Below are 27,714 nucleotides of genomic sequence, written 5' to 3'. Positions count from 1 at the left end.
TGCTTTATTTTAAGTTTTCCACAATCATTATTAAGGATTTTGTTTGAACACTGAGGATTTTTTTAAAACTTGATGGATCAAAGTTCCACATTCAATTGGTTTTGGCGATTTCAGTTCATCCCCCTCGAGTTCCCACCTGCCACATCACCCCAAGGGGACCCCCACAGGGTAACCCCTGCAGCAGCAGCTGGTGAACATCTCCCTGCCAGCCCTCCTACCTGGCCCTGGGGGTTTTCAGCAGCACAGGATTAGGGGGATGCACGGGATCCCTACCTCAGGCCAGTTCATCTTGTCAGCTCCACCAGTTTACATTGTCAGAGAAACTGGTCCCAGCACAGAGATCCAGTCACTCACCTTCCACAAAACAAGAATCAGATCCTTTATCATTCAATCATCTATTTCAATGACTGATGATTTGAGTTTAATATTTTATATTCTTACAGAAAATAAAATAAAAATAATTGGATAAAATGGTGATTAAAATCACAGTCAATTTGCAATGCTTTCATTGAAAGTACCCAAGCCATCTGATTTAAAAAGACGTTAAGAATCAAAGCCTATTTTTTAAGAAACGTCAATAATATTCCAATGCAACTTGTCCACTGACCTGTGACTCAGCGGGTCATTTGTGAGTGAGTCAATCTCACAGCCTAAGACTGGCCACAGTTACCGCAGTGAGACACCACTGATGTCCAAAGTTATGCCAGGAATTAATTTGGTCCCAAGCCCCCATCCGTGCACTCCGTGCAAAGAACCAGGCAGCAGTCGCTGCCCCAGGTTTTCACAACATTGAACATGTTTGGAAACAAACCGTGGCCTTCCAGTTTCCAAAGCATGGAGCAATGCACCGAGTCCTACCCACACATCTCCTGAGTCATCCCTCCACACACAAACCTGAGGAAATGCTCCTCATCCTCCATGAGAGAATTACTCATGAGATGGCAACGAGACCCCAGCCCTACACCCTGCCACAAGCACCCGGCCACGCCGCCCTCTCCCCTGCCAGATTCTGATACACTCACTCACGTTGGGCTGCACATCAATAATCCAGTTGCCTCCACCCTGATGCCAGGGCTGCTTTCCAAAACGAGGTAGGGTATCAGAAACTGGAGCAGCAAGGCTCGTCAGCTCTCATGGGGGGACAGGCATCTATCTACCCAAAGATGCTCCATGCTTACAGGTTGTCCAGTTAACAACCACCTGTGGCAGAAGGACTCTGGGAGAGTCGTATTTGTACCTGCAAAAGGTGGGGAAAGATCTCCAGAGAAAATAACCAATGGATGTTGTGACACTGACCAGAATTTCTAGAAATAAAATTAAACCAGAAGGTCCCACACAGTGTGAGCGGCCACGTGGCTTTTCCTCTTGTGCAAACTCTGACGATTCCAGTGCCCCAGTCCTAAGTGAGTGAGTCCTTCCCCAGGGGTGGCTTTGTTCATATTTTATTTAGTGCACTTAAAGTGGCATTTTCTACAGCTGTCACAAGTGAGGTGGCATTTTCTGCATGGATGTTGGCCCATGCAGGGAAGGTCCCCAGCTGGAAGATGCTCTTGGCCCATGTGTTCATAGCCAGGCTAAGAAGGAGAACTCCCATAAGATTCATGAGCAACCCAGTTCTGGCCTACAAAAGAAATACAAAGACAGCTGTTGAGTTTAGACTGGACATCTACAGCATGTGAAGCACGAAGCTATTTGAATGCAAACATCATAAAAATGGAAGGTTTAATTGCTGTTAATATTAGTAATATTTTAAGCAGGCTTAAAGCCACAAAGGCCATTCTGCAGCTGCTTACCAAGCTTTGATCCATCAAAAACATTAACATCTGTTTAGCCTCAGGAATGTGAGCAGGAACTGGGACTAAGCCTAATTTTACTCATAAGCTTTGTTTCACTGAGCTGGGGAAATTTTCCTGCATCCAGAAATCTATGAAAGTTGAGCTGTTGACACTAGAGAAACAGGACAAGGGGCTGGGGGATGCTGACCACACTCAAGACCATTTTTGTCACCATTTGGAGCCATGGTGGCTCCAAATTTCAACTTCATGCAAGCTCCTTCCATCCTGTACCTTCAAAGACTGTTGAGAACAGTATCAGACTTCTGTCTTCTCATTTTACTACATATTGAGTATTAACAATACAGAAAAAACCCCCTTCTTTAAACACTCAGGCTCATTGTTTTCATCATTTCATATATCTAAAGGAACTTACCATATCCTTGACCATCAAATGTCCAGAGGAAAAGGCAATTGAGTTGGGAGGTGTTGAGACTGGCAGCATGAATGCATAGGAGCATCCTATAGTTCCTGGTATCATTAAATAGAGGGGATTCACTTTCAGACGAATGGCCTGGAAAACCAGAAGGGAACAGAAATTGGACCTTGGGGATTTGAGCTGCCAAGAGATGAACCAAAGGATGCAAATAGCCAGTGTGCTGTGCACAGCCCTATTCCACACTCTGTAATAAATAACCACATCTCTCTCAACAAAATCTGAAGGGTTATTATCCTTCAGTGCCCACGTTATGCTACAGGACTTGTTGCTCCCAAGGGTTTTGAAAAGCCTGAAGCCCAGGAGCAGGAAAATTCCCCAGTGCCTGTCCCAGCACAGACCCAAGGGACAGGGCAAGGAGGGGGCAGAGCAGGAGCTGCTCTTGCCATGGGATGACCTTACCAGCTCTGCCAAGACAGGCAGGAAGATGATGATAGTGGCAGTGTTGCTGGCAAACTCCGTGAACAAGGCGATGACAACCGTGATGAGGATGACGGCCACGGGAGGTGGCACACCCTCCAGGGGATGCAGACGGCCTCCTATCCACACAGACAGGCCAGACTCCTGCAGAAGGGAGAGAGAAAACAGGAGTCATCCTCCTGCACCCCTGCAGGGAACTGGTCCCCTCCTAGAACGTGTCCTCAGGGTGTCTCACAGCAAGAAGCTTGCAAGGAGTTGTAGCCTCCTTAAATATCTGCTGTTCATTGTTGTCACTTGGAGTTGACAAATATGTCCTTTGAGTGTGATGACTCCATTGATGCAAGTTTTCCAAAGCTAAACAGGAACACCAAGTGACCCCCTGATGTGATCCAAGCCTGCTGGGCAGGATGGTGCCTCACCTCACAGCCCTTGGCCATGGCAAAGCCTCCTCCAAGCAGCAGGATGATGTTCCAGGGCACTGTCTCCTGGGCCTTCCTCCAAGTCAGCAAGGGCTGGGTCTCTGTGTTTGGTGCTGGACAAAGAGGAGAGGCCTGTGTCAAACACCCACCCAAAGAGGAGCATCAGTCACGGCCTGACTGAATGACAGCACGAGTCTGACAGCAGTGCTGAAGCTCACTGAGCATGAGTTGCTTATCAAATACACATATGGAGTGTCCTGAGTTAGCCAGCTAAAGGAACATTTAACTTAGTATCAGATATTTTAAAAAATAGCATTCTAACAATAAAGTTTTCTTTGAAGCTTTCTTGATTTAATATTTAATATGGGGTTAATTTTCTCTCTGTAACAGACATAAACATTGCCTTCAACAGATGAGGGTCCATAGAAGGAGGAAATTTTCTGCCATTTGAATTAAAGATGTTATTAATTTTCCATTTGTCATTCAACAGCCAGTGAGTTTTACAGCAGAGAGCTCATCTCCCCTAAAAGCCATTTCTTAATACGTGATAAAGTGAGCTCTGTTGTATGGAAGGATTCACTAATGGGACTAAAATTTTCTGTTGAAAAAGGGCACATATTTTATCCACAGGAGGCCTGATTAAACATCTTCCTGTGTATGGACAGCACAACAAATGTGCATAACTCAGAGCAGCTGCTACTTTGTTCCCACAGACCCCAGGCGATTCTCCATCATCCACAAAAGGCCTTCATCTACTTTTCCCCATTCAGATCACCTCTTATGAATTGAAATTTGTATTTCACTGCTCCTCAAGAGGAACGACCCAAGACTTCAAAACCTGGTGCAGAGTTTGAGGTTTAGGAATTCAAATTATTCCAGAAACTGAGGAAGAGCACCTATGTGTGAGAATGGGCAGCTAGCCCAGCTCTGCCCTCTCAGAGATCCATGCTCTCCTCGAAAGGCAGGAGCCTTTGGGAAGTCAGACACCAAACCTGTGTTCCACCATCAGACCTGCTGTGTAAATGAACACCATGGGTAAATGAACACCCATTTCAGGTCACTTCATCCCACCATGGCATTAACCCTGACATTAACATGAGCAGCTGATGATTCCTGCCATCAGCAGCAGGGCAGTGACTGCTAAGCCTCTGCTGGTACTTCAGATTTTTAAAAAAAGCCTCTCTAGGATGAAATGGCCTCTTGAAGCCTCCCTGCTCCACCCTGCAGCTCCAAGGGGGGACAGCACTGCTCCTTGCCCCATGCCTGCCCTGCCAGGACACAGGCAAGCACACAGTCCCTGCCTGGAGGGTCTCCTACTCACCTTTCAAGTCAAACCACCACCTGAGGGAAGGTTTTTGTGAAGGGAAGAAGAACAGAATAATCACAATGGTGATTCCTGTAACTGCATCTGTGATAAACCTGTCCAAAATCAGCAGAAACACTTGTAAGAAGCACAAGCCTGTAGAATTACAAAGTTTATGAGAACAGGGATTTACCAAAGAAGATTACAAGTTTCCATCAGGTTTGAACAATGCTTGTTGTTCAGAGTTGTTTTTTAATTCCCTGTCGAGCTAATTTTCTACCATGGGCTGTGAACTCCCCAGAAAAGCTGCCCTACAAAAGTAAAAACCAAGGTCTAATCCCCCCCACGCTGATGTTTTGGTTTTCTGATTGCAGAGTTGTAAGGACAAGTTTCCTGAGCCTGTCGCAGGGAGGAAGAGAGACAGAGCCCAAACCATCTTATTTACATGAGCTCTTTGCAAAATGCTCAGTCAGGTAAAAGGCAGGCTCCATCCAGTAAAAACCTTAAGCATGTGTTACATTTAAGGAGTTATTAACTGATGAGGAAAAGGTCCAAACTACTTTGCTATATTAAGGAAACATTTACCAAATTAGGATTTTATTTGAAAAAACCCACCAAACTATGAAGATCTCTTCTTTTAAGCAATAACAACACCCTCTGAGCTCTAGCATCCCCTAACTGCTGTATCTATTCATCTTCACAAGGTATGGTTGTCACAGGGGACACAAACTTGGGAAACAGACAGGATAGCACTCAGAATCAGCTCCTGCCATCTCTCTTCAGTCTTCAGACCACTGGTGCAATCAGTGGATTGCCTAAAGAACTCAGTATTTCACTGTAAATATACCTATAAACAGCATTCCCAACATCAAATCCTAGGGGTGGCCTCAGACACATCACAACTTCCACCAGCTTCATGCACCTCCTCTAGGAGACAGAAAATGCAAATTTGGCTCTGCTACTTGATGCTCAGTTAATTTATTCCAGGAAATCTGAGTAATATAAATGTGTTAAGCAACACAATCAGAAACTCAGGAATGTCAATGAATTGGAAATGTTACTGCAAAATGGCAGGGTGAAAGGAAAATAAAAAGTCTTACCCTGGTGCAAACAAGCTTGCCCAGCCTGGAATGAATTTGGGGTCTCTGGAGAACAGCATGATTGCAAACATGCAGAAGAAGAAGAAAATTGCCTGTTCTGCAAACCTGAAATGAAAAGAAATGAGGTTAAAATGCTGATGTGCTAAAGGGGTGGATCCAAGCTGGGACAAGTATCCAGCTCCTGCTGCAGCATCTTGGCTGGGAAGTGAGGCTGATTTTCTAAAACCAGCTACCGTGACACATTGGGACAGACTGTAAATCTATTTGCAAATACTGGTGTTTGCCAGCAATAGTCTCTCATTGGCAGACGTCAAGGAGAGGCAAGATGGGGATCAGGAATGTCCCAGCAGTGGGATGCGAGGCTGACCTGACCCTCTGGGTGTGGAAGGGCCAAGCAGCTCCTCATGGTCACCCCTCTGACCATGTCCCTCCAGGACACCAGCCAGGCATGGTGGCACTGCAGCTCAAGCCGCACAAAAGGATGATTGAGATTCAAATCATACATGAGACAGCAGGAACAAATTCCTCCAAGGTCAAAATCTAAACACTGTCCCTTAGACACATGACAAACAGCAGGGTAAAAGGCAATAGCATTCACTAAGTATCTAGTGGAGTTAAGGTTTAACCAAGGTTTAAGATGATGCCTTAAAATTCTATTTAAAATCTCTCTGAGCACAGGCAAGGGCTCACAAGCCCTTTGGATGAGGCTGCTTCAGCTGATTTTTAGTTATGGGGTTGCTAATCAAATTGGTAGAGCTCAGCTTAATGGACTTTCCCACTCCTAGATCTCAAAGTGGGACTTTGATTCTTTCAGAGACATTTTGCAGGCTGCTCGATAATGAACTGCATGGAACAAATAAACCAATTGCTTTCATTTACAGTGCAGGCACAGAGAGCTGCCTTTGAAGAACCACTCCATGTTCCACACAACAGAAATAATTACAATGTCAATAGCATGACACAAACATCACTGGATATTCACTGCCCTGAGTATGAAAATGTTATTTTACAGATGGGGAAGCACACACCATTTAGGGAAAAACCCTACAGTTTCAACAGTCTTCAGTAGTCTTGGCTGCCCAGAATATCAGTGGATGGTTGGACATATGCAGGGTTGGATTTCAGCTTTTCCTGCCCTCCCCTTTTTCTTGGCATTTCTCAGTCTAAAACTCATGTTTCTTTCTGCTGGTGCCTTACTCCAAAAATATAATCCCCATCATTGCAGTTTGTACCAGCTTTTACTTTCCTCACTTGACTAGCATAGTTGAGGGAATTATTCAGAAAAATAATTTGTTCCATGGCATGGATCTGATTTCTTTCTGTATATTTTCCCTGAGCTTTAAGATTTCTTTAAGTACATCCACAATCCATATGATTCATGTCCATAATTTGATTCAGCAAATGCCTCCTGTATGCACAAACCCTTGAAATCCAGCTTGTGTTGGTTAGCACCTAAGTCACACAGAACTGGGTTTGTTCCTGGAGCAGAAAAATCATAAGGAGTAATTAAACAACCCAGCATGAATTCCCTCTATACCAGGAATGTTGTTCTTCAGAAGATTTGAGTGCAAGCTGCAATTTGCAATTATTCATGCTAGCAAAGGTGAGGGGGCTGGAGCGTGCAAAAAGCAAAGTTCAGCAGGTTACAAACAGACTGAATAGAAACATAGATATAATTTTCTTCAAAAAGCTCCATTCCCCACAGCTCTCCACTCTTAAAACAGGATATTTCCAAACCCACTTAATTTCTTTCTCATTTCTATCCCAGCTTTACAACTCACTTTGTTGGACCCAGTTTCTGGTAGTCCTCCTTTATCACCTCCTTGGCTCGGGCTTCTGCATCCACTCTTATATTTGACTTTTTTGTTTTCCAGCCCCTGCCAAGAAACACAATTATATTTTTACATGCATTTTTACATGCCTCTGACCTAAGTGACACACAGGAAATAATGCATTTTTTATACAAGACTCAGTGTCCTTCTCTCCAGCACCTGCTCTTCAAGGTTCAAAGAGCTGCACGTCTCTGGCAGCTCAGTTTGTGTTATCTTCAGATTATGAAGAACAACAATGAAAATCTCTGCTGAGATAAAGGTTATAAATCTTTATTTTATATATCCTTTGTCTCTGCATTCATACAAAGGAGTCCCTGCAGAGGTGAGGAAGTTTACTCTCATTTATATTCTGAACTGTTTCCTCCAGCATGGGCTGGGATTGCCAAATGAAAGTCCCAACATTGCAGGATTTCCTTGTCTTCCTTCCAAGCAAGTTACCTACTTGGACAGGATGACTACAAATAGGGTGACACAGAAAATTAATCTGTCCCTTCATTTTTCAAGTCACTTGTAATTTCCTGGGTGATCCCAGGATGCTGCTGGGGATCAACAAAAAATGTGAGGAATTTCTAAGTGGCCGGGAATGTTAATGTGCTCCTGGCTAAGCCTCTTAGCCTGGCTGCACTGACTGCTCACAGTTTGCTCCTTTGTAGCATGTGCATACAAATTATATATTCACATCTTGCACTTCATCTCCCATCACATCTCATGACACTGAACTTGGTTTCTAACACTGTGACCTTGATTAAAACTGCAATCCCAAATTTCTGTGTCAGACACATCTGCCCATCCCCATGGTCCCTGCCCTTCCTTCATCCATTTACTGTTTCAAAGAGTGGCTTGATGTTCTATAGAGATGAATGGTTGATCATTCAGAAGCTCGTGCATTTCAAGTTCCTGGCTCTTTAATTTCTTGAGTTTTGGGAGGTGGTATTAACAGCAGCCTCATCTCAGCTCCATTCCCCACAGCCCTCCACTCTTAAAACAGGACATTTCCAAACCCACTTCATTTCTTTCTGATTTCTATCCCAGCTTTACAACTCTTTCTCATTTCTATCCCAGCTTTACAGCTCACTTTGTTGGACCCAGTTTCTGATAGTCCTTCTCTATCACCTCAGCCTTTTAATGCCTTTTGGATCCAAGCAAAGCCCAGGTGTCCCCCTGGGCTGCAGACACCCAGGACCTGCCCACAGGGAGCTCCAGCCACCGTCCCCAGGCAGTTACAGCCCAAGCAAGGTTCCTGTGGAGCCCTGGCTGTACTTGAGGAGCTTTGCAGTGTTCCCTCCACCACGGGGGAATTCTGGCATCCGTGCTGGCCCAGCTATCCCAATAGAGCTCAGGGGATGAGCCAAAGCAAACACAGAGCATCACGTCCCTGAGCTCCACAGCAGCCCTGCCTCTCCCTGGCTTTGGCCTCTTCCCTCACCTGAGGCTGGGCATGTGCCATGTGCCATGTGCCATGCCCAGGGACACGGGAACTCAGCTCTGCACAAGCCCTGGCACACGGTGAGAGCAGCCCAGCCCTCAGCAGTGAGCTGGCCAAGCACCACACAGCAGCACCCAGAGCCTCCTGAGAAACCCCACCAGCAAGTCAAGGACAAGCCCTTGGCATTCTCTGGATTAAAACTTTCCCATTGATCTTTTTTTCCCCCTATGTCTGAGATAATGTAAATATTTGGACACCTGTTCTTCTTTTTCCCCTCTCCCCACATCTGCATTTTAAAGTCAAAACAACAATTAAAGGCTTTTCTAAATATCACGAATTCTGTATGGTCCCTGGAGGAAGCAAGACTCTGACTTTGTTACCATCACTTGTGAGAGTGTGGAGGGGGAAAAAGGCTCCACATGAGCAGCAGAGCAGAGCTGCAATCACTGTGGGCTGTGCACACTGAGGGGTTGCATGTGTCCAGCAAAGATTTACTGGAAAAACATGTTATTCTCAGTTACAGATTAACACCTTGTTGTAAAATTAAGCCCTGTTGTGAAGTAATCTGCTCCAAACCCAGGTTTTTGCCCCAGGAAGAAATCCTGTTTCTTTCATGGGCAACCAAGATTTTATCACAGTCTTCAAAGCTAAATCTGCTTTTCCTTTTGTCATTAAAAATCGGCCATTTACCCTCCACAGGCCAAGGTCAGGCAGTAAAACTACCTTTAAAAATTATGCATTTAAATGAATGAATATAATACATACTCTTACATGTATTTCAGTAGGATAAAGTATATGTAACTATGAGATATCTTTAAAACCTTCCTGTTCTATATCAACTTTTTAAAATAGATGACACTTTATGGGATGGGCCTGCTAAAGTTAGTTGTAAATTCCCCCACTTTCCCGGAGATGATCCTGGGTGATATCAGTAGATTTAGAATGAAAAGCATGAGGAAAACATATTTCATAATGTTAATATAACCAGACTACTTATATGTATAGTAAATATCAACATACCTCAGGTTAATTCCTCCATACAGGATAGAGATCCATAGCCATCCCATGAGAAGAAAAATCAGCATTAAAGGAAATGCAAACATAAACCAAGAACCAAAGTTCACCACATCACATTCTGGAAAATAACTAAGCAAACGGGAAAAATCAAGTTAATGCAAGATGGGAAAGCAACCCTTCCATGCACGGGTAAACAAGCATCTGAAATCAGCAGTGCAATATCCCACAGACCTGCCCCTGTGCGTTTAAAAACTACCCCTGTGAGTTATCTCGACATAAGGAAATGTGGGAGTGTTGTGTTGGGACAACTCCCAGGACACCCTGGCACCCCCATCTCACCCAGCCCAGCTGGGCAAGGAAAGTTCTGGAAATCTCCCTCCAGCTGGACAATACCTTCATGCAAAGATCCTCCTGAACACCCAGGATTAAATCTGCTACAGAAACTGCTGGGCAGTCTGGACATGAACCTTGCAGGGATGCTGCAGTGCCCAGGACAGGCCATATGTACTCAGCAAAAGAAATACCTGTGGGCACCTGGGCTGGCGTAAATCTCTGCTCCTTTAGACATAGGAAGAACATTTTATGACTAAGAAGTGGTGTGTTCATTATTTTTCTTTCTCCCATACAGCAGCAGCTATAATTGCTCACAAAGCACTACATCAAAACGGTTACCAGATTAATTGTAGGTGTGGAGTCAAGTCCCATTAAATTCAACGGGATTAAAAGCATCAGGGAGGTGAAGCAGACATGCTCCAGTCTGGCTGACAGCCTGCCTGCCTAGGCTGGAATCCTGCTCATTAAATCTAAGGCTGGTGCCCTCCCTGCTTTCATTTCCCAAAACACTCCGGAAGGGCATGAATTTTCCAAACCAGCACTTAGCACAGAAAGGAATTTCCTGCAGGGATGAAGAACATGTCTGTGTCCTGCAGGACTCACAGGGATCCCCAGGACAGCCTCCCATACCTCTTCAGCTGGCCCAGAAGGATGAGGTTTGGTGCAGTTCCTGTCAGTGTTGCTGTGCCTCCAATGCTGGCTGCATATGGGATTGAGATGAGGAAACCTTTCCATATGTTTGTTTTGTATTCCTCCTCCTTCTTTAAGTCTGAGAGAGCATCACTGGAGAGCTCCTTTTCCTCCGCCAGATCTTTGCTTTAAAACAGTCCAAAAGAGAATCCGGTGAAAGCCCTGGTTTAAATACAGCGCAACCACTTCAGAGCCTTGACAGAAGGAAAGTTCCCAGTTTTTAGAAATCTGAGCTACCAGTGTGGTGCTCAAGGACACCTTAGCAGCTCAGTGCTGCAGAGGGGTCTGCTTGGTGAAGTGCCAGGTGGGACTGTCAGCCTTGCAGAGGACAGAGCACCCCCAAACCCATCCACAGGAGCTGAGGGTGCCTGTGCCTTGCTCAGCCCCTCAGCAGTTTCTAACACTGAGCATAAAGTCCACAGGACAGCCAAAAGGAAAAAGAACTAAAATTTGATAGATTTGAGGGAAGAAACATCTGGTCCTATATTCCTGAAAAGATGTTTCCTCCCCGTCCTTGTTATCAAAGCAGGACCATCACCAGTGTGTAAATCCTGGGGGGTTTTACATCATTGGCTTCACACATTTGATGCTCCTGAGAAAACCAAGCACAAATCCCCAGCAGGAGACACCTCTGACTGTGATTTCGGAGTGGCTGAAAAAATTCTCTGTAATGATTTGGACATGCAGAGGGATGCTGGACACACAGAGCAGGGATTTATCATCAGTGACCGGGATGTTTGGTATAATCAAAACATTGCAGTGATTGAATTTCAAATTCCTAACACTTGGTCTAGCTCAGGGGATAGTTCTTTCTCAAGTCTAATACAAACTTTATAGTTAACTTACTCCTCAGTACTTGCCAGAAACTGCATCTCAGTTGGTACAGTGTAAAGTTTATTCTGCTGTAAAGATGCTGAAAAAGAAAGATGAGGACTTTAAAACAGTTCAAAGCATCTAGAAAATTCTCCTTGAACCAACAGAGGGACAGAGGAAACAGCTACCATGTTAGAGGAGGGGCTGTGCAAATGAAGGGTGAGCTCACACCTGGCAGGGAGGAAGGAGCCCTCCTCCTCCTCCTGCCACTGCTCCAGCCCCACCACAGCACCCAGCTTCTCCTCCAACACCCAGGCACTTCGTCCCTTCACAGCTTCTGCCACAGAAGGTTGGCCTTTGGGATCTTCTAACACAGCCCAGACTTCGAGGGTATCCCTTACGAAGTCAAGGGTTTGGGGTGGGTTTTCTTGGGGGAGGATTAACTTCAATCATTCTTAGGAAGGAACACTGTTGGGCTTTGTTGTATCTGTTAGGCAGGTTCCCCAAGGCACAGCAGGAGCATTTCCTGTCACTGAGCTTCATTCCCATAGGGTGAGAATTTTACACCCTGCAGACATCTAGTGCAGCCACCATAATGCTGCGATTCCTTCTTTAAAGACAAGAGTGAGAAATATTTGGGGATTAGGTTTTGTACCAGCTCCTCCAAAGCCACCCTGACAGCAAGGACCATTCCAAACCCATCATCCTCTCCACAAATGCCAGAGCCTGCAGACTGAGCAGCCAGTCCCAGTACTCTGGGAGCTGCACACCCCTTGACCACACCAACCCATGGGTGAACTCAGAAATCAAAAAATAGAAATGCAATACAATCACTCTCTGTTACCAGACCTGACATTAAGGCTCGTGGCATTTGTGGCCATGGCTTGGCCTCCTGAGGTTGGGAGATGTGCTACAAACCTCATTTTCCATGCTCCTCACAGGACTGCAGCACTTGTGAGTTTTATCCCCCTTCAGCCCACGTGGCCCTTCCCCACCCCTGCTGGCTCTGCTGCCTTTCTTTGTCCTCTCTGCGTGGTTTTGGGTGCAGAGGCTTGTGTGCTGCACTTCCCTGTGCTCTGCAGACAGCTACATACAGAGCCCAACTCCTGCTACTGCCACCCAAGCAATCCCCAAATTTCCCTGCACCCCTTCTTAGCCCAAACCCAATCCCCTTCCACCCAATGTGACCTAGAGATCAAAAGCATGGAGGGAAGGCAGTGGTCAAAGTCTCTGGACTCACTCACATGTGCACCAAGACACTGTGCTCGTTCCAGCTCAGTGAACCAAGGATTTCTGCAATGTCATGTTTTACACATGGCTAATTTACTGAATTGGAGGTAATTGGCTTGGACACACACACATGCTGAGCTTTCACCCCAACCTTGTCATGATGAAGGGATGTAATTAGAAGGATGAACATTAACCCATGGTTGACTGTTGGTCCCTCAATGGATTTAGCCCAAAGGCTCTTACACTTCTGTCCCACTGAATCCCAGTCCTGGCTCTGCAAAAACATTTATTCTACTTCAACATTTTAATTTTTTTTCCCCCTGCTTAGCTCAGACTACCAGCCCATCTGAGGACTATCTGTGAGTGATTTTTCAAGGAAGGATTGCAAAGGTAACCATGCAAAGGAAAGCCAGGCAGACTGCAGAGATTTTCCTATGAAATTTATAAAGTAGGAATTGAAAATTATTACAGGTCCATAAGTCAGAAAAGGCCAAAGATAACAGAGTTTGGACCCAGCTGTGCACACCTCTCACAGAGCTGTGTGAGCATTCTGTGGCCAGTTCACCAAAATATCTCATATACCTTAGAGGCAGAAATGCTTTTCCTAGATAATTTTTGCTTTAATTACATTTTTTGCTGTTTCTAAAAGGTTGAAAAGACCCGAAAAGGACTATTTCCACTGAGAGATAGAGGCAGCAGTGCTGTGGCCGCACCCTGCCAGCACTGCCTGGCATTAGGCAGTCAAACCAGGCAGCACTGTCCAAAAATGCACATTTCCCAATTACACCTCTGGAAACAAAATTCCCAGGTCTGTTACTCATTTACACCTCAAGCACTGAATGCAGTTTATCTTGAATTTGCAGAATATTCTCTGTGAAGGAAAAAAGAATGGAGATATTTTCTTGTGATTTTTCCCTGGAGATGTTTAAGCTGCTCAGAGAAATGAAATATTGCCAATGAGGGGTTAGGGGGCAGAAGCAGAGAGGGGTCAGGTTCACAGGAACAGCAGCTTCCAGCTTGTCACACACCTGTTGCTGGAGATGTCAGCAGAACTGCAGGGCTCACCTCCAAAAAGAAAGTTCTAGAAGCTGAAAAATGTCTGTTGGTGTTAAATTTATAACCCTGCTTTGATCCACCAGAACCAGGTGGGACTTCAGCCACCCAACCTCACTGCCTGCTCTCCTGCATCAGAGGCCAAGAGTGTGAAAATGACAGCTGAAACTGAGTGCAATGATTTGTTCAATGACACAAGAATGTAAATATTTGCTGATCTGTAACATGCTGCACACATGGTTGAGCACGGACATAAGTGACCAAAATCTTGAGATTCTCTCATCAGGAAAAAAGTGTCACCAATTGATCAGAGATCACTTAATTTCAGGCTCCATGTGTGTAAGCAAAGTCCTACACAAAACTGGTTTCAAGACTTGTTGAGATTTTTTTGCTGTGAGTCAAATGCTTTGAAATTTTACATCTTCTTTATTATATTTTAAATTGTTATTTTTAACTACCCAAATATTCTTTTTGCCTCATGGACTCTGCCACAGTGTTATGAAACCAAGTCAATTGGCAAATGGATTTTATCACCTGCCATTGTACAAGTTTTCTTGCACATACAGCTTCCTTCACAAATGAATCTGTCCTTTTTTGGAGCACAGATCACAATTCAGAGAAATTATAAACATTTAATAAACTGTGAAATGAGTATACCTTTTTCTCATCTGCACATTTCCACTCCTAAGTGTAACATCAGATTCATCACTTTTGACTGACTTTAGGTTTAGGGCTTCCTTCAAGGAACTCAGCTTTGCTCAACCATTCAGAAAGATTACAGAAAAGAGTGAGTCTAACTTGGGACACTAAAGTTCAAATAAAAAGTCTACATAAAAATACAGATTTTGATGTACAAAATGAACATTTTACAGGTGATTCCTCCTTTGCTTGTATCATAAATAACTTTTGAAAGCCTTTATCTCAAAAAAAACCACACAAAAAACCACAAACATAATCACACCATCACATGCTATTTGGAAAGCATCACTTTATTAATTCTTCTACCTGCATGCCCTTCCTTTGCCTTTTCTGGTTTCTCTTACCACTGCAAGTGTGAGTCAAGGATGGCAATTCTGTTCTTAACAGTGTCTAGGACAAGGTAGGGAATCTTCCTTTCATGTGTTCCCAAACTCTACTGTACTTACAGCCACAACTACACAGTCAGATTCAGAGGCTGGGGACAAAATGTTCAAAGCAGACTGACAAAACACAGAACAGGAAATTATAGAAAGGAAATCAGTGATGTTGATTTTAATAGATGCGAATAGTCAAAAACTCATAAAGCAAAAATGATAAAGCAACCTGGAGTGCAAATATCTCATAATTGCTTAACATCAGTGATGAATGATTAACATATCTTTATTAGATGTGCACATGTTTGAGCTTTCTTCTGGGGACTCCTTTATCTGCCTTAGGACTCAGCAGGAACTAAGAAGCCATTGCTTCTAAATCACATACGCAGATGAATTACTAATTAGTGCGAGAAGAAGCAGAAGAAGCAGAAGAAGAAGCTGTGACTACTGCTCCAGCTACCAGCAATAGCTGCAAAGGGGATGTCAGGATGTCATTTCTGGTTTGCTGTTTCTCATCACTGTCTGCCAGAAGCCCAAAGTTCTGGTGAATGGCTTGTGAAGAAAGGGCTGCAGAAAGGCCTTACCTGGCCACATACCCCTGACCTATCCTCAACCTGCACAGCAACAACACCAAACAGCAACATGGAGATGGGAAAAATCACAAAGCACTTTACAGACAGATATTTAACCTGCCAGCCTTCCCCTGAGTCCTTGCTTTCTCCTCCAGCTCAGGCTCCAGTTCCATGGGTGAACAAGCAGGAAAACAAGAGAACACAGCTGTCCCAAGTGCACAACCAACAGCTCTGTGTGCTACAGGGAGGGACCCCACTCATCACCTGCCCTATCTACAGTCCTCCCTGGCTCCAGCCATCCCCACAGCACCCCTACAAACCCACCACCACTGTGCCACAGATCTGGACTTTAACCTGTGCCAGCTGCAGCTTTATGGAGCAGGTTGGCTGGGCATCACCTTTTTGGTTTTCCAGGCCACTCATAAGCATTGCATGGCATGAGGAAAGGGCAGATAAAATGGAATTCTTTCTGCCAATATTCTTCCACCATGGGAATAAAGTGTGCAGTAAAGTGGGACCAGCCCTGAGATTGAGCTGCAAGCTAATGAACATGGCATTTGTGCCAGTGAAGTCAATAAAATGGGGCAGATTTGAGGGCAGCAGGGCAGACCTCAGCTGGCTTATACTACTGCCCTGTCTCAATTACCTTGGTTTTCTTCATTTTCCCTGTTCATATCCTTAGATGTGTCTTTCTCCCCAAAGAGGCTTTTTAAAATTGCATTTGCAATTGGAAGCATCATAGCAGTGGAGGCAGTGTTACTTAACCACATGGACAGGAAAGACGTTGTCAACATCATCCCTAAGATTAGTCTGAAAGAGAGAAAAAAGGAAAAGCTGAATTTCTTCAGTTTGGCAAGTTCTCTGACACATTGGGAGGAAAAGCTCATGTGCAGAGATAACAAAACCAATACCAAAAAGGATTTCTGTGACTCTCCTGAATCTGGATGGAGCACAAGCATGGGGCTGAACCAAATTATCTGCTGCACTGGCCCTGGGGCAAACAGCTGAACAAATGGAGAAAAGGGAGTGTGGACAGCCCCCACTATTGGAGCAGCACAGCAGAGCCTCTTCCCAAGCCCCTGCAGCTCACATCCCCCAGGCAGAGCCCCCATAGTCACCTGGCTGGCTGGACTCCCACCAGCATGAGCACCCGGAGGGCAATCCTGCGGTGTAAATTCCACTCCTCGATGGCTGAGGCCATGATTAAACCACTGAGGAACAGGAAATTGGTGTCTAAAAAGTATTGTGGGCAAACTTTGTTAGATGGGAGGATCCCCAGGAAGGGAAAGAGGACGATGGGCAGCAGGGCTGTCACAGCCAAGGGCAGGGCCTCAGTGCACCAGTACAGGGCCATCAGCAGGATCACATAGAGGCATCTTCCTTCCTGCAAAAGGAGGAGAGGAAAAGTGAGATGTGCCATTACAGAGACATCTTGTCACTTGGAGACACTTAGAGAAGCAAAATGCTCCAGTTACTCCCTTAAGGATACAGTACTTCTCCTAAATAATTTCCATCAAGTACAACATCTTCCCCCCTGCATTGTGTAAGGGGTTCAGCACTGATCGGAGACCACAGCAAAACCAAAATCCTCCTTGGTTGCCTGATCTTCCCACGTGCTTGCAGGCATCAATCAAGGAATCTTTGGAGAGCAGGAACTGCCCCACAGTGTTGAATTAGGGCTGGCATTGCTGCTGACATGCTCAGGTGTGTGACCCATTTAATGTTTGTGCTTTCCCTCCAACTTCCGCAGACCGTGCTCTGCACAGCTATGCAAAAACAGCCTTGGGAGATGTATGTCCCCCACATTTGCAATAGGCAGCCCTCAGAAAGGCTTCTTTTCTTGGATCAGAGTCTCCCAAGAGATTTATGAGAGCCCATTCCATGGGAAGGGATCCCAGTCCCTATGGAAATCAGTAAATCAAGCACCCCGGTGTCACAGCACTTCCTGCAGGCATCACCCCAGCCTTGGCCAAGGCTGGCAGAAACCCAGGGCCCCCACACTACAGCATGAATTCACCCATCCACCCAGGAGGCACAAACTAGACCAAAGCCATTTGTCACCACAGCCACAGCCAAAACAATGAGCAATGGGAGGAAGTCGGGAGAGCGGCCCCGAGCCCAAGACGGGAGAGCCCAGGGCAGAGCTGAGCTGGGTCACAGCAGGCCTCAACAGGGACATTGTCAGCAAGCACAGGCAGAGTGCCCACTGCACTATAAATAACTGCTGAGCATCACTTGGAAGCCACAGAGCTATTTATTTTATCACTTTTCCAGCTTGTTGTGCAGGTTGAATTGCTACTCAAAGGCACCTCTGTGCCTCTGCTGGGACCTTCCTCCTCTGGGTTTCTGAGGGGAGATGATGGCTCTGCTCCCTGCCAAGGTTGGGAACAGCATGGTCTGGGGACTGTGGGGAGCTCCATTTTGGGGATAATGTGGTCCCAGCCCCATCATTTGAAGGTTCAGCCAGGCACCAGAGCAGGTACAGCACAGCCAACACATGCCTGTTCACCTACGAACAATTTGCTGCAGGCCTCAACTGAAGGAGGTCAAAACCAACATGGATTTATGTTCATTTATGTACATCTGCAAGTGAGGGCTTGAAAGGTGGACAAAATGATAGAATTTCTGATTTTATTTTAGCACCCAGGATTTGCATTGACAAGGGGTCCTGCTAGCAAGGCCCCAGTGAATGTAGAAACATGAGCACAGCAGAATTGAGCGTAACTGATTTTTTTTTATACGTTAATTGTAGCAGTGTCAGTGCCTCATATGAAGTGTCCAAGATCTGGATTTCAAGATCACTTTCAGACCTAATTTTAGATGCCAGTAAAATGACATATGAGAGTGTGTGAAGCAAAACCCTCAGGCTCAGCCCAGCTCTGGCAGCTCTCATGGGCTTCCTGCTCTTCATTTCCCCCAAACCAGCAGGACCAGAGCAGTAAACCTGGCAGTGCTAAACTTCACAAAAATAAAGAATCATGTTTTCAAGTGTTTGCCACTAGATTAGTGATTCAATTCCTGTGCCAACTGATAATTCCTCTTTACTATGGTTCTTTTTATATGCCAAATAAATAGCTTTGCTCTCATTAAGCTCTCTTCCATTTGATTTCCAAAGGCCATATGGATAATTTTTTTCTCTCACTGGCAAAATATTCTTCAGTTTCCCACAAGGAAAGTTGCACCAAAGTCAGCTTCAAAATAAAGACACTTTAGCCCTTACTGGAGTAGAGCAACTGAAAATATTTAACAATGATACAAGAGTATATCAGTGATAGCTTTAATTGACTTTACAAAATAGATGATGTACAATTTAGAAAACTAATTATAAGTAATGGATATTTATTCTCCAGTGTATGGAAAATGTTCTGGAAAACACTGCAATGAGACACAGCATCAATCTAATAACTCGTCTTCACTGCAAGATCAAAAGCCAAGGGGTAAAAACGAAACAGGGCACAAGGAACTGCTATATGAAAGGCTTCCCTGAATTTTTGAAACCTATATGGATCAACAGGAAACCACTTGAAAAAAACAGTAGTGTTGTTTATCCAATTTATTCTACCCTAAAAGAGGACAAATAGCAGCTATATTGGTTTTTAAGATAGAACCACCATTGAACAAAACAGGAACAAGACCAATCCACAATAACTTCAATTTCAACCAAGCGCTCCCCAGAATGAAAAAAAAAAAGCCATCAATAAAATTGAACCAAACTCTATATGAAATTGAAAGCTTTTTGATTTCAAGATATTTTGCAAATGTTAATTAATTGATGTCCCCAGTGTTTGGTATGTTTGGTTAGTACACAAGCAATAAATGCTAACAAATGTCATGAGAATGGTCCTGGACAGGCTGGGCTGAACTCGCTGCTCTATGTGGCACCATCACCTCCACATGATCTTCATCCTTCCATCCCTTGGCTGCAGCCTTGTCAGGACTCCTACTTCTTGAATCTTCCTATAGCTTTGTATTTACATTTTTCAACAGAATTCTATCAAAGTTCATGGTGGCACATATGAACTGTAAAATGGATCTTGTGATCAGGTTAATTTTACAGCCATTTAATGATTTCCAGGAAAGCACTTGTGGCTCTGGACTGCAGCAGCTCTTCTTCCTGTTGCTCAAGAGCCTTGGGATCGACCTCTGCCCCTCCAGACACAGATGCTGTCTTTGCCACACTCCAGCACTGGGGATTTTCCACCCTGGGGACCTGCTGGGCTGTGGCAGAGGAGGCCAAGGCACGAGGCTGTGTCCTGCAGTCTCAGGGCAGGGCAGATCAGGCGCCCCAGGGAAAGGAGGCTCTGGCAGGGAATGTGGGTCAGGGGAGGCGAGCTGGCTCGCCCAGGCACAGCCTGAGAGGGACACCAGGACCTGCAGCTGGACCTTGTTCCCCACCAGACCCAGTGCCCACAGCTTCCCCACGAGGTAGATTCAGTGCTCAAAGCAGCCCTGCCTTGGCACTGCCAAATTCTGGGTTTTCTCCATCACCCCCTGAATGCTGCATGGTCATCACAGCCCCATCAGCCACACAGGCTTCCCCCAACCTCTAACCAGGTAAAAGAGGGGCAGACAGGGCTCCTCCAGGACCTTGATAGCAGCACCAAGAGAGATTTTGGCTGGTTTGGAGCTTTTCAAGCCCCTTTATCCCTCTGCTATCACAAAGAAACATCCTACCTGTGATATACAGAATCACCTGGAGCAGAAAACAAGCTCTGAGTGCTCTCATGGCACAGCTGTCACTGTGCCACCAGCCCCACTGTGCCCAGGGCCTGTTCTCCAGCAGGATGGAGCTGGGAATCTGATTTCCACTAACCCAGCTCCTGCAAGCATTATGTAATCTGGACTCAGCCCAAGCCCTGTTTACCAGCCCCCCTGCCAGTGCAGTCCTTTTGCTCCTGCTGGCTATTTGCAGAGTGGCTAGAAAGGGGCCAGTAACACAGGCCACAAAGCTGCAAGAGCTTCAGGGAATCTATTTTCCTCTGCTAAAATAACATAAAGCTTAAACATTTTTATTTAAACTCCATGAGGTATTTTGTAGTTGGCAAAAAAAAAATCTGTTTTAAAATGAGACAGCTGAAGCTCAGATAAAGGGGGCAAATTGAGTGTGTGGCAAAAAGTCACCAACTCATCAAACAGCAGCCTGGTAGACTCTCCACTGCTGTTATAACTTTCACACATCCCATACACACAAATACCACATTTACTACCTTGGCTGTGGGTAGGCAGTCCTGTGGCTGTGTTGAGCTAATTACATATTATGATCTCCTACCTTTTTTTTTATTTTAAATACTTCCCAAGAGAGGCTACAGATCAGCCTGGCATGTGGTCAGCATCCCCAGTGATCTCCATCTGTACTGGTGCTTGTAGAAATGCACCCACTTTATTGGTACACGATAAACTCTTCAGGCTCCTGAAAAATTATTGTATGGAAGCTGTCTGAACTTATAGATTTTAAAGCAGCCAGGGTTAGATGTATGAAATTTTAAATTTCCATTTAATTACTGTCACAGCAAAAAAATTATCAGTCAGTTTCTTATGCTGTAGGACTGCACTATCAGAACTTTGCTCAGCATACAACAAAAATGCTTCACTGAATGTGGCTTTTTCTGCATTGTCCCTCTGGCAACAGATGACAACATTTGTGTTCATCACCCTCAACATCCTGTCCAGGGATTTCTTCCATATCTCTTTTCATAGAACCACAGAAACAATTAGTTTGGAAAAGACCTTGACAATCACTGAGTCAACCATTGCAGACACAGGCAGGAATCAGGTAGATATGTTTTATATGCAGTTGTGTTTTCCAATTAATACTAACTCCTGCCAATAAAGACTAAAGACTTCCATTTTCCCCAACCCAAGTGTTGCTGCTTTCACACTCTCCCAGTGCCAGCTTGCTCTTTGCCAGGCCCTCTCTCTGGGCTGAAGCTCACAGAGGATGTGGTAAAATGTTGTCACTGTACCTTCAGTTATCCCCCTCTTTCCCCACTCAAGTCCTTGCTCTCATCTTTTAACTGACCATTGCTTCTAGTTCTGTGAAACTGGCCTTCCCAAACCACCACACACAAACACTGCAGAGATGGACTTTGTGTATGAAATGTAAAACCAGGCTACAATCACTTATTTCTCCTGCCAGGCTGCTCTCTGGACTGTTCCCTGCCTGTCCATGCTCCTGCTCTGCTCTCCAGCCAGGATCCAGTTCCTCCAGCATGCAGGACAGCCCACTCCCATCCCCTTTGTCTACATTTGCATCCCCCCTCTGCCCACAAAGACACCCTTCATGCCCTTTGCTCTCCAGTGCAAGCAGTGTCATTTTTCTTCTGGAAGATCTTAAAGTCTCCTGGTACTAACCAGGAGAACCCATCACGTCCAAGTTAATTTTAAATTGCTCCATGGCCACTGAGGAAGTCAAGTCAGTTTTCTGAAGGCACTGGGCCCTATTTGCCTGCCCAGAGCTCCTTTTAGCAGATTTGGCTGCCTCAGCTGTTACCAAGCCAAGAGGCTGTAGACATTGAGTTCATTAGAAGCTGTTGGAACAAGCTCTTTGCACAGCTCATTAAAAGTGCCCCCATGCCCCTTCCAGCAGAACAGTTCCTCCAGCCCCTCCTGCCCTGCCCCAGCTCTTTGCAATCATTCACAGCCCTCCGAGCAGGGGGGTCACAGGCACTTCCACTCACGAGACAAATATTCAGCCATTTCAGCAGCGACCAGAGCAGGAGGTGACACACAGAGCCCTGTGCAGACAACTGGCTATACACAGAGCATTTCCTTCTGCTGCCTGATGTGGTGGACACAAAGCACTGTTCCACACACAGCTTGGGCTGCACACCCTGAGGTCTCAGCAAACACCCACAAAGCAGAAATTTCATTTTTCTATTCAGCAGAAAGGAGGCTGTAGATAAAACCATTTACACCAGCCTCCCTCTACACAACCACCACCTACACAGGCCATCAATTAAAAACAAGGGCAATTAACATAACAGCAGCAGTGGCAGCTCTGTCACCATTCCTCTGTGAAGGGACTCACATAAGGATCTGGAGAAAAACCACTGCAGAGTGACAGCTGGCAAGAGCTCTAATCACAGCTTGAAGATGTGGATGCTGGAGTCCATCACCAGTGAGCAAGAGCAGCCCTGATGGATGATTTGTCTCTTTTGTGTTTCCAGAGGGATGCCACTTAAGTGTAGGGAAAACCCACTGCACCCACATCACAGGGTATCACTCAGAAAGGAGAAACTAATCCAAGGTGCCACAGCCTGGTGTGTTCTATCAGCTTTAAGGCATGAGGTCTTGGTCTCCAGATCCAAGTGAAATGCTGTCCTTGAAACCAAAGGTAAGGTGGCATTTTATGGTAGAAATCCTTTGGGTGATTAAATTGCAGATCATCCTAGCAGGGAGTAAATGGTGACATGACGTGAGAACAAATTTTTAACATCGACAGAGAGGAAATGTTAGACACATTCTCACAAGGGAAGGCTCATCCTGAGCCCAGCAGAGGCTGAGCCTCACTGCCTCTCCTCTCCTACCAGTTCCTGTTGCACCCTGCCAGGCAGCATTCCACCACCCCAGCAGGAGCACAGGGCTCTCTCCAGCTTGTCCAACAGCCCCGTGTTCCAGATGCACAGGACTCGGCAGCATCCTGGCTGTTCCAGTGACTGCACATCACACAGGGCTCCTCCTGCCCCAGCCTGCTGTCCCTGCGTGCCCTCCCTGCCTGGGACAGGCTCCCAGTGACTCCAGCACAGCCCAGTCAGTCGAGTTCTCGCTGGCCACCTGCAGCAGCTCTCACGAGCTGCCTGCCCAGGAGAGGCCAGGCTGTCCTGCAGTCCCGTGGCAGGACAGACAGACGCCTGACCAGGCGGTGCAGTGAGGGCACACAGCCCTTACCATCACGTGCCAGGACAACTTCCACACTCTGCCACCCCTGATCCCCTGCCTGCTGACCCTGCTCCTGCCCCTTGCTGCTCTCACAGTGTGGTTAAAAGCATAACCTGCTCCTTCCCCTCCCACAGCCCCTCGTGGCTCGGGCTGCAGACAGGGGTCAGGCGAGCTCCAGACGTCAGAACTTAATCCCCTGTTGATGCAACAGCAAGTTTCTTTTCTTGTTGAACAAGTGAGAGAGTTTAGTGTTGAAACCCTGGATGAATCATTGACCCCTGAACATGAACAGATACAACTGTGTACAGGAGTTAGCAGCTACAGGTTCCCCCCATGCCAAACCTTGGGAGAACGTAGGGAAGCTGCAGTTTGGACTTGCTTGAAATACTCATGTGAGCATCCAGGTTTTGACAGGCACCAGCCAGTGACACTGCTACCATCTGTGATGATTTAAAATCCATGTAGAATGAAGAAAAGATCCCCAAGCTGAGCAGCAAGCTCTGCCAGGGTCTCCTTCCATCACCACAGCTATATCCCTGCTTTGCCACCTGCTCAGCTGCAAACATTTCCACTTTCCCAACATCATTTTTTTCTTCAATAAAACAGCATTGATCAGATCACCCTATCCATGAGGTCCTCCATGGACTGCACCCTAGAGTGGGCTACCAGCTCACTCTGGGAGCTGAGCAGGAGAGAGCAGCACCATTACACCACAGAGACATTTTTTAGTTCTGTACACATACAGAAATCCCTTTCCTGAACATCCAAATCCTTGTACAGCCTGTGTGACACTACACACTTCTACCAGCACACAGAACACTGAAATCAAGGCCCTTCCCACAGCACTGGGCTAATCTGTGATTTTTTCTCACTAGTAACTCCTGCACAGACCAGACATGAACTTGCACTTAGCATACAGTGCATCTCCTCCCTCTCTAATCCTATCTCACAATTTTACCCAGTGCCAAAGTCAAACAGGATGATATTAAATACACTGGAAGTCGTTTGTTCAGCTATTGAAAATTAATGTAGAACTGTAACTCTTCAGTTATGAATCCGCAAGGGAATTTAGTACCTGTTGTGTGCAATGTGTTTTCTGCTCCTTGAGGCAGACATTTAACACAGTCCCATTCATAGCTCAGCCAACAATATAAAACAGAGGAAAAAAGTGACATTCAATTCAAAGAAATGTCTCTTTTAATATATAGTGTCACTAAATAAAGCAATGGTCAATCTATATTATTTTTAAATTTAACAGGTGTATTTTGTATCTCAAAGGAGAAGGTTTCACCTAACAAGCACTGAACAGGCAGAACTAAGTGCCAGCTTTGTGTTCTTACAGTTCCTAAACTATTCTATGTTCACTACATACTGACCATTACTTATTTTAGGTCATTCTCAAATGGATCTGAGTCAGAACATGAGGGTGAAATCCGGCTCACGCTGAAGTCAATGGTGCAAAAAAAGTCCACAGGGCAGTGAAGACATCCACAATGTCTTCACTGCCCTCTGGACTTGCACCCAAGGCTCAGAGGTTCCTGGTGCACAAGAGCCGTGCAAAAAAATCCTCCAGCCCCCAAAGCCTTGCCGCAGATTGCTTTATGTGCAGCTCATCACATGCTAAAGCACAAACCTTCAGAGGAGACCAGTTTCCACCTTTACAAAACACCACTTATCTTACTCGCAAAGCCTTTTCAGATACAGCACCAAAGTCCCCCTGAGTGTCACCCACAGCGGGGCGGGCACTCCGGAGCAGTCCTGCAGCACGAACTGAGCACAGCTCCGCGGGTCCCTGTCCCACCGCCACTCCCGTGGCTCAGGGGATGTGCCAGCGATGCCAGGCAGACTCCCAGCACCCAGCACTCAGTTCTACCCCAGCTCTGGGTGAGGCTGGTCTTGCCTCAGCTTCCCCAGATGCCATTTGGGCACTACTGATAAAAGCTACAGGGCGCTTGGGTACCAGCAAGAAGCACTGATCGTTGCCACTGAGCTTGAGTGGATACGATCCTCCCACCTCCCAATGTCTATATAAGAAACATCAAACAGAATTCACGGTATCTATCCCTTCTTCTCCCCACAAGCCCGACATCACCGCAGGACACCCCATCCATTCGCACTTTAAGTTGTTGGAAAAATGTGAGGAGCTGTGCAGCCCACTCTGCTCCATGGTCAGGCAGCAGGGTGACCCTCTGGAGAGGCGGATTCTGCTGGTGATGAGGCAAGCGGTGGCACGGAGCCCCCAGGCCGTGTCCCCGATCCTCCCAGGGCGGAACGCCGCTCCTCGCACCCGGAGCTCCTGGTGCAGCATCCCCGGTGCGTTCTCCCGCTCCGCGTCCCGCAGTCTGTCTGTGCCCGTGTCCCGCAGTCTGTCTGTGTCAGTGCCCCGCAGTCTGTCTGTGCCCGTGTCCCGCAGTCTGTCTGTGTCAGTGCCCCGCAGTCTGTCTGTGCCCGTGCCCCACTCTGTGCCCCGCAGTCTGTCTATGCCCGTGCCCCGCTCCGTGCCCCGCACTCTGTGTCAGTGCCCGTGCCCCCCGTCCCGCAGCGGGCTCCCCAACCCGCAGTGCCCACCCGGGGTGCCCCGGCGGTACCTTAGGGGGGAGGCTGAGCAGGATGGGCACCAGCGCCAGCGGCGCGCACAGCAGCACCACGAACCTCCGCACGCTCCACGCCTTCTTCACCAGCGCCCCCAGCGCCGCCATCCCGCGCCCATCGCCGCGGCCACCCCGCGCCCCCGCTTTATCCCCCGGGATCGGCCCTCCCGGTGGGCGGCACCCCCCCGGGACCCCCCGCCCTTCCCCGCCCCGCCTCGCCCACCGGGAGGGGCCCCGCACCGCCCCACGGCGCTGCGCCCCGCTATACCGCCCCCTACCCCCGGTACCCGCCCTTTATACGGCCCCTAGATCCCCCTCCTTCCCCCCATCTTGCCATTTCCCAGCCTTTTTTCTTTTTTTTTTTCTTATTAAAAATAAGCAACATCTAAAACAAAAGGTCAGCGGCGCGGAGCGGGATAGAGCCATGGGAAATAGCGGAAAAGCAAGAGGAGAAGTCTTGGCTCACACAAGAGTGAGCTCCAGCAGGCAAGCGATGAGCCTTGACTGTACCCTGGGTGTCCTGTCGGGCTGGACCTTAAGGATGCTTCACGAGTCAAAAAGAAAACACAAAAGCTGCCCAATTTCAACTCCGAGGGCGTATTTTCTTGCCAGCTCTGCCCTGTATAGGGGCCATCAGAAAGAAGATGGGGGAATAGTGGGGCAGGACAGGATCCCCTCTCCTGACCACAGTGAACCTCAGCAAGTGCTGCAGAAGCTGCTGGTCTTGTCTGAGTGCAGTGAGAGGCAAACAGCCCAGGAAACCGAGCTGCTCCACTATCAAGATGAGCAAGAGATCAAAGCCAAGGGAGCTGCTTTTTGCGCAGCCTGGATTCTTGCAATTGAAGGCTAAACAAAGCTGAGTGGTGGAGAGAAAAATGGGAAAGTAAAGTAACACCCTCAGTACCTCAGGAGCATACTCTGAGTGCCATATATGACAGACTGTTTCACAAGTAATCAGCTCTCTGGAGAGTTACTCCTCCTTGACACCATTCCCTAGATCATCAAGGAAGTTGGAGTCAAATGCATTGATTTAAAAAGCAGATGTGAGAAAACCTCATCCCCCTTACACAACCCGTGAATCACTAGCACACAGAGAACAAGAAATCAGAATGTGGTAGGACAATCAGCAATAGGGACAGGACTGTGCTGCTGGTCTGCATCCACCTCCTCCCTCTCCTTAACATCATAAATGCAATCTTGCACAAACAGTAACAAATCAGTTAATGCCCACAGCCATCCCGGGCAGGGGCTAAAGGGTGGCGACATCACCGCTGCGGCTCCTTTCAAACAGCAGAACGGACACAAAAGCTTTTGCCGGGCACTGCCGGGGGCCGCTGGCAAGGCGAGGATCCGGCATCCGCCTGGCGCCGGCCCCGCTGCCCTGCCCCGCTGGCAAATGCACCTTCTGCGGGGCCCAGCAGAGAGCACAGGGCTGGCCCAGAGAGAAATCCAGGAGGATTTTTTATCTTGCTTCCCCTGAACTGCTCAACAACATGAATACAAAGTTTTCATGGCCAAATAAATGAGGAGGAGATTGCTGTGCTGGCTCGATGCCACAGCAGGCTGTGGGAGGAGAAGTTGCTTCATGACTCGGGTGGTGGTGCATGATGGAGAGGATGGACAGAGGGATGAGTGAAAGCAAAATTCAGACCAGTAAAACAATGCAACTGCTTAAAACAGGTTCAGCTTACCCGAA

General features: G+C 46.7%; 1 protein-coding gene across 1 annotated transcript; it reads right to left on the bottom strand.

Moving 5' to 3' along the window:
- Nucleotides 1-26,126, bottom strand: SLC13A3 (solute carrier family 13 member 3). Its single transcript, XM_054274587.1, has 13 exons — nt 26,016-26,126; nt 16,668-16,933; nt 16,196-16,359; nt 11,655-11,721; nt 10,749-10,934; nt 9,789-9,914; nt 7,292-7,387; nt 5,511-5,615; nt 4,429-4,526; nt 3,108-3,220; nt 2,671-2,832; nt 2,209-2,346; nt 1-1,621 (listed from the first exon to the last, which is right to left on the bottom strand). Exons 1-13 carry the CDS (start codon nt 26,124-26,126, stop codon nt 1,436-1,438), a joined length of 1,818 nt encoding a protein of 605 aa, XP_054130562.1. The 3' UTR covers nt 1-1,435.
- Nucleotides 26,127-27,714: the final 1,588 nt, after the last annotated feature.

Source organism: Melozone crissalis, unplaced genomic scaffold (genome assembly GCF_028551555.1).
Source record: "Melozone crissalis strain CALT ecotype California unplaced genomic scaffold, PUWL_Pcris_2 ptg000017l_1, whole genome shotgun sequence".
NCBI classification, from domain to species: Eukaryota; Metazoa; Chordata; class Aves; order Passeriformes; family Passerellidae; genus Melozone; species Melozone crissalis.
Note: the sequence above shows the minus strand (reverse complement) of the source record. Positions and strands in the feature narration are given on the sequence as shown.

Bases quoted from the DNA above. Each gene is read 5' to 3' on its own strand.
- SLC13A3 (XM_054274587.1), bottom strand. From the start codon at position 26,126: ATGGCGGCGCTGGGGGCGCTGGTGAAGAAGGCGTGGAGCGTGCGGAGG. The intron at 16,934-26,015 runs GTACCGCCGGGG...CTCCTTTTGCAG, and splicing joins TGCTCAGCCTCCCCCCTAAG to GAAGGAAGATGCCTCTATGT. The intron at 9,915-10,748 runs GTATGGGAGGCT...CCGTTTGCTTAG, and splicing joins CTTCTGGGCCAGCTGAAGAG to TTATTTTCCAGAATGTGATG.